General features: G+C 41.1%; 1 protein-coding gene across 1 annotated transcript in view; it reads right to left on the bottom strand.

The window, feature by feature from the left end:
• The window catches only part of PTPRJ (protein tyrosine phosphatase receptor type J), a 77509-nt gene that overhangs the window by 22645 nt on the left and 42745 nt on the right, over positions 1 to 12119 (bottom strand). The window contains exons 2-8 of the mRNA XM_083426141.1: positions 9129 to 9147; positions 8254 to 8475; positions 5324 to 5590; positions 4033 to 4293; positions 2737 to 3003; positions 1133 to 1399; positions 221 to 487 (exon numbers count right to left, since the gene is read on the bottom strand). Coding sequence (XP_083282267.1) covers positions 221 to 487; positions 1133 to 1399; positions 2737 to 3003; positions 4033 to 4293; positions 5324 to 5590; positions 8254 to 8475; positions 9129 to 9147 — 1570 coding nt within the window. The remainder of the gene's footprint in view (positions 1 to 220; positions 488 to 1132; positions 1400 to 2736; positions 3004 to 4032; positions 4294 to 5323; positions 5591 to 8253; positions 8476 to 9128; positions 9148 to 12119) is intronic.

A 12119-nucleotide genomic window follows, 5' to 3' on the forward strand; every position in this document is an offset into this window, starting at 1 on the left:
GCTAGCTTCTCACAAAAAAACAAGAAGAATACCGCACCTGTAAACAATATGTAACTGTGGAAAATAAATGGTATTTAACATGAAAACTGAATTTAATTGTGTAGACACGTGCATGTCTACCACCATTTTGTCAGCTTCTGATCAAGCACATTTTGTGAATATACCTTTATGGTACAGAAATGCAGAGACTGGGAATCTCCACCTGTTGTAATTTACTTACTTGTATAAACACTTGTAGCATTTGGTTCTCCTTCAACTGCACCATTATCAACTCGTGGGAATATTGTGAATGTGTACAATGTTCCAGGTTCCAAGTCCCTAATTTCTGCACTGGTGGTGTCAGAAGTTTTATTCCTGGGAGGATCAGTTCCTTCTATTAGTATCCGATAAGTGTAGTTGGATGCATTTGGATCGCTATTGTTCCACTTCAAAGTTACTGTTGAATTACTGCGGTTTTCAAGGCTGATGTCAAAAACCGGGCTGGGTTCTGTTCAAGAAACAAGAAAAGGGATCTAGCTGTGCCAATAAAATAAAGTTGCACCACAATATTAAAACAGTGATATCAGAAGTCCCTTGAGAAATGTAAAAGGTTACTACATTATGATTGGCGACCATTTTGTTAGAGTACGGTATAAGACAAAAATTGAAGGATAGGCAGAGGCAGCTAATGTAGAGGTCACACATTCTGCAGTAGATCATCACTTGTCAGAGGAACGTACTTCAGAATCAACTTAAAAATAGTAATTCTAAGTATAAGAGACTTAAGGCATGCAATTTCTTTTTTCTTTTAACCACAATGACAACAACCAGTATCTTTAGCATGCGTTAACTATGCAGATGTATTAGCATAACCATCAATAGCCAGGAAACTACAAGGGCAATCATATAATACCCACTCTGCTCAAGTACGTATCATGAATATATAGAATGACCCTTAAAAGAAATCTTAAAACATACTTGTATCTACAGTTACATTAGTTGAGTCTCCTTCAGTTTTACCATTATCTACTTGTCTACCTCAATCTTGTCATCTCCTGCTTGAGTAAATATTTTGAATGTACAGAATGCATCTTTATGGTAAAGAAATGTAGCAGTTTGAAATGTTTGCTAAGTTGTATGAACTTGGACTTACTTGTATAAACACTTGTAGAATTTGGTTCTCCTTCAACTGCACCATTATTGACTTGTGGAAATATTGTGAATGTGTACAATGTTCCAGGTTTCAAGTCCCCAATTTCTGCACTGGTGGTGTTGGAAGTTTCATTCGTGGGAGGATCAGTTCCTTCTATTAGTATCCGATAAGTGTAGTTGGAAGCATTTGGGTCGCTATTTTTCCACTTCAAAGTTATCGTTGAACTACTGCGGTTTTCAAGACTGATATCAAAAACTGGGCTGGGCTCTGTTTAAAAAAAAAAAAGGAAAAGGATTTTAGCTATGCAAGTGAAGGGAAATATTATGACACTATTAGATGTGCCAGAGATCTCTTGAACAGGTATGGAGTTTAACTATAATGTAGTAAGCTAATGTTTTGTTGGAATATTAACATTTACATTATAAAAAACAAATACAGAAGGACAGTTTTACTCTTAAGGTACAAAATTTGTAGACGCTCATTTATACAGACCTTTGCTATATCACCACCTCTGCTTTACTTGCTAAATAGAGAACTGTACTACAATCAACTCTATGATTCTAAAATTCAGTTTAAAATATTAAAATAACATGATAATCACGTTCTTAATACTTGCAATCAATCTTCTAGCAACTGCTGCAAGCACATATTGAATAACAAAAAAGGGGCCCTTCCTTCTGCATTGCAGCTTGTCAGGTGTAGGCTACTGTGGTGGTGATTAGAGGTGGGGACCTCTAGACCCGCTGACTACAGTTGGTAATATTGTGATGGTTCGTAATATTGTGAGAGGTTCCACAAAACCTTACGAAAGCCCATTTCCTGAGCATTTCCACTCGGACTGAGCCAGACAGGCAACACTTTTGAGTTAGGTGATGCAGCAGGGAAAAGTGAACTCTTGGGTCTCCACGTTTTGTCACTGGGTGCCTCCTTTGACTTGGGGCAGGCACAGGCAATTGGACACTGAAGCACAGGAAAGAGGGGTCCCTCTTCCCATACCATCACAACAACATACACAGGGGCTGCTGGATCGGGCCAGTGACCCATCTAGTCCAGCATCCTGTTCTCATGGTGGCCAATCAGATGTCCGTGGGGAACCCCAAAAGTAGGACCTCAGCGCAAGAGCACTCTCTTCCAGAAACTGGTATTCAGAAGTATTACTGCGTCCAACTATGGAGGCAGAGAGCATAGCCATCTTGGTTAGTAGCCTTATGCTCCATGAATCAGTCCACTTCGTTATGGAGAGTTCTGGTTGATACGCCAGTCCAGTTGTCGGTGTGAGCTAATGGCCTTTGACATCTTCCTGTCCCGTCCCGCTTTCAGTTCTTGCATTGTCTTTGCTTCTGCGTTTGGGCAGCAGTTCCTTTTGTGATTGGGTAGACATTGGGCCCTTCCCTCCAGTGGGAAAGGATGAATCCTCAATTATAAACTGGGGCATGTCTCTGGATGGGGCTTTGGCCAGGAAGGGGACTGACCAAGGAAAAATATGTTTAGTCTAGCAAAATGATAGGGAAAGGCTGTGTTTCGGCTGGTGTTCCCCTTTACCTCTTTTTGGTACAAAACAGGCAGTCTGAAACGTTTACTTACTTGTATGAACTTGGACTTACTTGTATAAACACTTGTAGCATTTGGTTCTCCTTCAACTGCACCATTATTGACTTGTGGAAATATTGTGAATGTGTACAATGTTCCAGGTTTCAAGTCCCCAATTTCTGCACTGGTGGTGTTGGAAGTTTCATTTGTGGGAGGATCAGTTCCTTCTATTAGTATCCGATAAGTGTAGTTGGAAGCATTTGGGTCGCTATTTTTCCACTTCAAAGTTATTGTTGAACTACTGCGGTTTTCAAGACTGATATCAAAAACTGGGCTGGGCTCTGTTAAAAAAGGAAAAGGGTTTTAGCCACACTGATGAAGGGATTTTTTTTAATTACACAGCTAGATGTTACTGCTAGAAATTTTTGACCCTGATATAGGTTTACTATAATTTAACTAGCCGACCTTTTTGTGGGTATTTCAATATTTTCACCACAAAAAAATAAAAACGGGAGGGCAGATGCCTAAGTTTTGCTTTCAAACCCGCAAAAATTAAAGAAGTCCACTTTCATGTACAGTCATACCTCGGGTTGAAGTAGCTTCGGGTTAAGCATTTTTGGGTTGAGCTCTGCGGCAACCCGGAAGTAACGGAGCGTGTTACCTCCGGGTTTCGCCGCTGACGCATGCGCAGACACTCAAAATGATGTCACACGCATGCACGGAAGTGGCGAATCACAACACATGCAGACGTGTGTTGCGTTCGCTTCAGGATGCGAACGGGGCTCCGGAACGGATCCCGTTCGCATCCAGAGGTACCACTGTACTAATTTAAAACATTTCTATGTTACCTTCTGCATCAAGTCGCAAGACGACATACTAAAATATGAAAATTGGGGGAAGTTCTTTGGCAGAGTCAGTGCTACCTATAGGCCTTGCATTATCTTCTCCCAGTTAGCTCTCTCACAATATCAAATTTTATTTCACTCCTTCCCACCTCCCCCCAAAAACCCCTCACAGACACTTCCATTCTGTGTCACTACTGCATATTGCTTATGAACTTGGCAAAAGGGCTCTCTCTCCCCCACCCAATAAATTGGAATCAGAATTATTCCCCCATTCTCAACCCCTGTCAATTCTACAACTGAGCATAAATTTCAGAATAAGAATAAAAGAACGTCCAACAATTGCAATTTGGCATCCATTCCATTAAAATGACAAGCATATCGTATTAAACAGCTGCAACTAAGTGTGCAGAAAACTAGTTCACCAGCAAATTACAGGCCTTCTGGCTATAGCTCTGTTTGACTCCATATTGAAGATGCAGGGAATGGAACCCATGGCAGTTAGAAATCATCATAGATCTTTCTTACTTGTATAAACAGTCGTAGTATCTGGTTCTCCTTCAACTCTACCATTATCGACTTGTGAGTATATTCTGAATGTATACAATGTTCCAGGTTCCAGGCCCCCAATTACTGCACTGTTGGTGTCAGAAGTTTTATTCATGGGAGGATCAGTTCCTTCTATTAGTATCCTATAAGTGTAGTTGGAATCATTTGGGTTGTTCCACTTTAAAGTTACTCCTGTGTCACTGAGGTTTTCAACCTGGATGGCAAAAACTGGATTGGGCCCTGTTTAAGGAAGTGTTATCAGATTTAGTATTGCATAAATTCCTACAGCTAATATTTCGTCAAGATTAAACATTCACTTAGGAGGCATCAGCTACTTGTCATATCTGTTTCCACCTTTACTTGCCAAGAACAAACTTGCTGTAGAATCATTTAAAAAAAAAAAATCAAACTTATTCAGTGCATAAAAATAAAGGTAAAGGACCCTTGACACTTAAGTCCAGTTGCAAACAACTCTGGGTTTACGGCGCTCATCTCGCTTTACTGGCCGAGGGAGCTGACGTTTGTCCGCAGACAGTTTTTCCGGATGATGTGGTCAGCATGACTAAGCCGCTTCTGGCGAACCAGAGCAGCGCACGGAAACGCCGTTTACCTTCCTGCCGGAGTGGTACCTAATTATCTACTTGCACTTTGACATGCTTTCGCACTGCTAGGTTGGCAGGAGCAGGGACTGAGCAACGGGAGCTCACCCCGTCGCGGGGATTCGAACCGCTGACCTTCAGATCGGCAAGCCCTAGGCTTAGTGGTTTAGACCACAGCGCCACCTGCGTCCTTTCAGTGCATACCCTGGTATAAATTCAGAAAACATTTTTAATAAATGCAGTCAATTTCCCACCTACTTCCTAAAGCACCTTTCATATTTGGAAAGGAATAGCCTTAATGCACATTAGCTGCACAAGGAAGCAAGGTGCAGTGGACTAGCCACTTATGTGACAGTTTGTTTCTGGGGGTCCAAGCGCAAAAAACCCAAAATCAGGCAAAGCCAGGAACCCCAAGAACTGCTCCCACCCCTGTGAGGTCGAGGGCTGCTTAGTGGGCTCTGCGAAGGTCGCACAAGGGCCCTGAGGTGCTCCCAGAGCCCTCCTGCAACCTTCCCAGAGCCAGGTAATAAAGGTGGAGGACTTAAAAAACTATTTTCACCATTGGTGGGTAGCAAACCTGCTCTCCATTTATTTTTCCCCACCCACCCACATAAGACTGCAAATGCATAAGTAAAATGTGAATGTGCATGACATTTCAAATGTTTACTTACTGGTATAAACAGTTGTATGATTTGGTTCTCCTTCAACTGCACCATTATCAACTTGTGGGAATATCGTGAATGTATACAATGTTCCAGGTTCCAAGTCCCTAATTTCTGCACTGGTGGTGCCAGAAGTTTCATTCCTGGGAGGATCAGTTCCTTCTATTAGTATCCGATAAGTGTAGTTAGATGCATTTGGATCGCTATTGTTCCACTTCAAAGTTACTGTTGAATTACTGCGGTTTTCAAGGCTGATGTCAAAAACTGGGCTGGGTTCTGTTCAAGAAAAAGAAAAAGGCCTTTATCTGCACCACTGAAAGAAAATATCTCCATTTGAGAATGTGCTACCCAAAATCTGTTAAGAGATACAAGGCAAAAACTTGCAAAAACTGTGCTCCTTTTGCTCCAGTTATAGATGTTTTGATAAATAACATAAAAATAGAAAGGTACCTGAATTGCACTAAACTTATACTTTTAATTTTAATATGTTCTGGTGAAGAAACAGAGTGAGCATACGTGCAATTTAAATTTTAACATTTGTTTTCTATGTGCAATTGCATCAATCATTTGAAGGCACACTTGAATAAATGTTTGCAGCACTTGGCTCTCCTTCAGTCTTGTTACCATCTGCTTGAGGATATATGTTACAACACCGGCTGAATAATTGGGAATTTACAAGCAGGCGCTTCCTATTCATTAACAATTTATCTATGAACAGAAGGCAACAAAACTGATGGAGATGCAACACCACAAGCTCATGCACTGGTGCCACTCAAGATTTCACTCCTGGGAGGTATATCAGTTGATATGTCCTGCAAACATACCTGGAAGCCACAGGACATTTTTGTTTAAGGTTAAATATTCCGTTCTATCGATCTGTATGAAAACTGCATTCTATTGCACAAAGGTACAAGAGTCAGATGAACAATGCTCAGGTAGCTTACCATAACCTGTGGGATTATGTCAAACTACTGTTTTATTTGCAAGAAAGGCAACAAATTCTGAAAATTAAAACTCCCAAATCCAAGCTCTTTCCCAGCTAAGTAATCTGACAGGTAATCAGAAGCAGTTCTTAAAACTTGGCATATACTATATAGTGGCTAAATCAGGGATAGGAAACTTGGGGCCTTCCAGATGCTGTTGGATTCCAATTCCAACAAGCTCTAGCCAGCACTGCCAATGGCTAGAGATGATGGAGTTGGGGTCCAACAACATCTGGAAGGCAACAGTTCCCAATCCCTGGCTTAATCAAAAACTCTTTAAAGTTAAAAAGAAACAGGAAGTGCAGAAAAAGTCCAACAAGAGTGTGAAGGAAGAGCTGAGCTGCACAAAATTTGACTTAGCATATCCAACGGCTGCTGGACAGATGCTGTGGTTGTGTGTCTAGTGCAGTCTCTGTGGGGACAAGTGCACAGCCTGAAGACTAAAGTAACTGGCCTGATGGAGTACAGCATCAGGTGAGCCATTTCTGCCCACACAGTTCAAAATCGACCCATGCGAGGAAAGACACAAGCTACAAAATGACCAACGATCAGGTGAATGCCACATCTTGGAGGTACCTCAAGATGGATTCATATAGGTCCTCATAATGGGAGAGTCACTCTTCAGAAACAGGCACAGTTGAGACTAATTCCACGATGGCCTTCATTCTAGACAATTGTAGCAAGGACACCAGAGGAATTCCTTAAAGGTGAGCAAGTGTATTGAGGTATAAGCCCTCATAAGGGGAAGTCTATAATGTTTGGAAGTTCTTGTCTACAAAGGCTTGGACACCACTGATTTCAAAGACAGTGGCATGTGCTTTAATGGTTGCATTGAAGACATGGCAATCAACTTGTCTGTCCAGAAGAAAAACTGCACATAACATGAAGCAGTCTAGCTGTGTATGCTGAGAAGGGGCTGGTGGTCATTATACATTTGGGTACCAACACTACATTGTGAAATGTGGCAGCAAGGTCCAGAAAGACAAATGTTGGCTACTCAACCCAAGGGTGAATCCAGTTTCTAAGCAGTGATTTTAGAAATGCTTCAGGTACACAGCAGCTGACCAGGCAAAGCTGTGTAGTCTCAACACACATCTAAGACAATTGTGCCAGGAGGAAAAGGTTCGGATTCATACAGTACTGACAAACATTCTGTGGCAAAGGAAATCCCAATCCCATATGTCAGATTTGAAGGACAGCAAAGCTATTCATACATTTTTAATTCTTAACATTGCTCCTGAGTGTCTTTAAACCAAACCTCTTTTCTGTAGAACTCAATTACTATATTCATCAGTTAATTATTTAAGGCTCTTACTTGGCAGCTCTGGACTTTGTATAGTTCCATTACCTCAAAAAGCCTTCAGCGACATTTAAAAAAAAAAAAAAAAGCCACATGAAACAGGGAAACAAAATGAGTGCTCTCTTTGAATTTAAAACCAACTATTTTTATTTAAAGAATATTACTGTTTCAAAGCACTACACAGAACCCCCCTCCCCCAAATTTCCAAATGTGGACCAAATGAAGGAGGCTTACATTTGGACTTATTTGCTTGCAGGAACAAACATGACTCGAAAGGAAAACCTGTACAGCTCAGCAGGAAAACTTCCTGAGTGAGGCAAAGTGCACACAATGGAGCCTGAAGTGCTAATAATTGTAGGAGGAGCCATTTGCTTTCCAAGGCTAAGCATGGGAAGAAGAACCCTGGCTGTCATTTGCACTATTGATCAGATGGCTGGCTGCTGCTAGAGGCTATAGACTTCAGTTGTGCTTTGCATTAGAATGAACAGTTCAGTTCCATTAGTCAGTAGCAGCGCCTGGTCTTACTGGAATCAGCTACTAGTAGCAGAATCGCAGACGTGTGAGAAATCCACGCAATCTTCTCTCTATTTTAAATGTAAGAACTGCCTCCGAAGCCATCTCAGATCCGTAAACATCTCTTCCAGCCCATTACTTACTTGTTGTAATGATTTTGCAGCATGGTTTCTCAGCAGAAATCTCAAAAGTCACTTCGTACTGCGTGCCAGGTTGAAGTCCAGATACCGTCGTATTCGATGTTTGCACTCCAGCACGTGTTCCATTTGCAAAAGTTACATTATTTATTGTATGGTTGTCAGGTGGCTGGATATGTATTTCTGTTTCTGATACGGTTACATTTACAGATCCACATTCATTACCACCTATGCAGAAGGAAAAAAGAGCCAACAACTAAATGCTTTTGCTTAACTAGAGTTTTTTAAATGAAATATTTGTTATGAAGTATGGGGAAACACTCTCTGTCTGTTATATGAGCTCTGGACAGTATGAAACTGGTGAGCAGTGTGGGGTGGGAAGAGGTGCTTCTGCAGATGAAGAGTCAACAAGAGACCAGATCGTATGCAGAACTGATCTAATGCCAGGATACTTGTATGGCAATGGCACAAAAAAGGGGGTAGGGCCTTGGATGAGCCCAATATGCAGCATTCTCAGTGACTTTCTGTTCATAGCAACAGAAAAGAGTTAGGTTTTCTGCAAGAGAGAAACTACGAAGTGTAGAAGCTGTTGCATTGGTACAAACCAAGCAGATCTACAGAAGTGGAATAATCAATCTGAAGGGAAGCAAGCCTATCAACATACCATTTAATATTCATAAACCGGATAATGTGAAAAGCTATAAAATTCAAGTAACAAGTTAACAACTCCAGGGGTGCTTTCTGGCCTGGGAATAGGTACAGAGGTGAAAGGTTTCAAACAGCATTTACAGAGCTGCGTTAGGTAACCATAAATCAACACCAGTGACCCCTCTATCAGGGACAGAATTGAAATCTGAACAGATAATAAGGGTGGTACTTACATTCAGCAGCAACTGCTACCTGTTAAAAGGAAAGAAAAGGCATTAGAAGATTCTGAAAACGTCATTACCACTGTGGCATACATTTGTGCTTTCGATGCAGCAGTGGTGTTTGCTAATGCGAGGGAAGAGGAAGTGATTTTCTCCGATTCACCCTTTCCCTGGCGGTTCCTTCCATCACCATCTAATCCTCTGGAACAGGTTTTTGGGATGGGGGGAATTCGTGAACAAACATCTCCCATTCTTTTGCATTAGCAGACACCTCCACTGGATGAAAATCCATTCTGCAAGAAGAATGTCAGCTTTGGCTTTTACCCATAGAGATGCATAAGCAAAAAGGAAAAAGGAAAAAGATGTACATGCAGAAGAATGGGGAGAAAGGAAAGCAGTTGACACATATTCTACCACTTCCCCTAAATATGGCAGCAAGAAATATTTATAAAACATGAAAAGCTGAAAAGATCAATATATTTAACAAGACCCCTGAGGGTTTATTATGCTATGTAGCGACTCCATTTGTGTGCATCACCTACAGTAGCTTTTTATACTGGATACAGGTAGACATCGTGTCATTATTTGCTGCTCACACCTACAGAAGCTCATCTAGGCCACTGTGAAGCCCCAGATCCCTGGACCCTTCCATTATTCCTATTGCCTACCTCTAAAAAAAAATTATAGTCTACTAACATTATATCTTTTTTAAATTATTTTTTTTTAAAAAAAACCTGACTTTTCATACACAAAAGCCAAATGATATATTTTTATTTTGAATGAGTTTTTTTTTGTTGTTTAAAAAAAGATTTACAAAATCTGTTTTTCTACACTTAAGGAAAATTTCTACTGGCTTGATTGAGTTGATTAGCGATATTTACTGAATATCCCCAGGAGCTATAGTCTCCCCATAGTATTAATGTAATCATTCAAGCAACTTTTGTTTATAGAAGATATAATAATATACATACATTCAATTTTTTTTGTACTGTACTGTTTGCCTTTCACAAACCACACATATGAAATCAATACGCTTCAAAGTAAAATGCTGTTATCTAAACTATTACTTCTTGTAATACTGAGGGCAAACCACTAGAGGCCACAACAAAACCACAAAAGTTATGTGCTCATAATAAGCTTAAATATGAAACATTTACACTAGATTTTGTCAGCCAAATGACCCAACATTCTGTTGGGTCGCTCTCAGGGTTTACTAACTGCCCCCTTCCTTTCCAGGCATTCCCAGTGGGCAATTTTATTTGGGACAATTTTACTTCTGCCGCTGAGATTTATGGTGAGTGCCACAGGGATCTTTCCCCTACACCACCTATATGAACTTCCTGGAGGAGATAACCTTGGGTTTGATATGACTAGTTATGTTTATTATGAAATTTCCACTTCAACCTGTCACTCCAAAGTGCTCAGGGCAGCAGATGATTAACAAAAATCCAAAATAAAACAATTTAAGACGTCACAGCAGCAATAAAAACCGGCAGGACAAAACCCTACATCATCCAGACAGAGAGAAAGAATCAGGCCAAAGTCCTGCCAGATCAAAAACTCTTTCAGCTAATGGTGAAAGAAAGACCAACGAAAAAGTGGCTAGGTGGGTATTCTAGGGGAGGGATTTCTACATCCTGGGCATCACAACTGAGAAGGCCCTTTTCTTTGTTCCTGCAAACTATACAGGCAGTGACCATTTAGTGTGTGGGGTTCTGTTCCCAGCCTCCATATTTCACTGGAGTGTGCCTCAGCCCGCCCCCATTCCATCCTCTTCCAGGTCCAAAATGACCCGTGTGTGGACGTGTCTAAAATGTTAGCCACCTGTACTGATCCAGCATCTTAGGCAAGTACTAGTGACCGGTTGAGGAGCTAAGCTGGTTGTTGTCTGCCCACTATTTCCCTTAAACCACCTCTGCCAGGCTCACCCGATTCAGTTGCTGTGAATAATTGGAATTTGCCTTTCCTAGGAAGCCTTTGGAACAACCCCCAAATCACTATTTAAAACTTCTTAATTAGCTGGCATCACTCCCTACTTTGTAAATGTGCTTTAATGAGAACTGTTAACTTTGCTTTTCATTTGTTTTATAAAGTACGGAAATATACTATGTTTTGCGGCACGAAGTTTTGCTTTAATTAATTGTGCATCAGAACAACTTTTGATTTAAAGTAAGTATTTTAAACAAAGAGAGACGTGATTTTTTATTTTTTTTAATGCTATCACGGAAAACATGGGACAAAGTGTTTATCTGAAATACTACTCCACCCTGAAAAGGGTTCACGGTGCCCTAGGACAAAGCAGAATAATGAAGCAAAGCCAGAAAGACCTGAAATAAAAGCAGTAATTATATGTGAGCGAAATCCCATCCTTGCACAATTATCTTAGATTTCCAGCAACTTATTTCTACAATGGTTAGGAATTTTTCTATTGTGTTCTAGAACTCAAAAGCTGAAGAGTCATATGCCAATTATTTAGGCTTGTATCCAAAGTAGCTCTAAGTCACTCATTCTTCTAGCCTAAGGATCTATGCTTTTGCAACAGAACTTCCTCGCCCCTTGCATGCACCCCTTAAATCTGTTCTGGGAATTTCTCCCAACCTTTCAGAGGAAATTATGGGAGAGTGTAGGGTGCACAAGGGTGTGGAGACAGGAAGAGTAAAAGGGGGTTATATTGCACAAGAGTAAGAGCACTGGATACCCCCCTTGATTCTTATGTACTTATTTCATTTATATCCCCACTTTCCTCCAGGCTCCAGACAGCATACCATGGCTTTCCTCATGTCCCATTTGCGGTATCTTCCTAACAACCCTTTGATGTTGGGTAGGTTGAGAGACAGTGACTGGCCCAAGGTCACTCAGTGGTCTTTGTGGCCAAGTGGAGACACCTACTGCTCCAGGCTGTGAAGGCACAGAATGTGGCCACCTTGCTGAAGTTAAGCAGGTATGAATCTGGTCAACGCCTGGTTGGGTGGCCATCTGGGAGCCACATGTATGCAAGCCTTG

Source organism: Podarcis tiliguerta (genome assembly GCF_965153285.1).
Source record: "Podarcis tiliguerta genome assembly, chromosome: 1".
Lineage (NCBI taxonomy): Eukaryota > Metazoa > Chordata > Lepidosauria > Squamata > Lacertidae > Podarcis > Podarcis tiliguerta.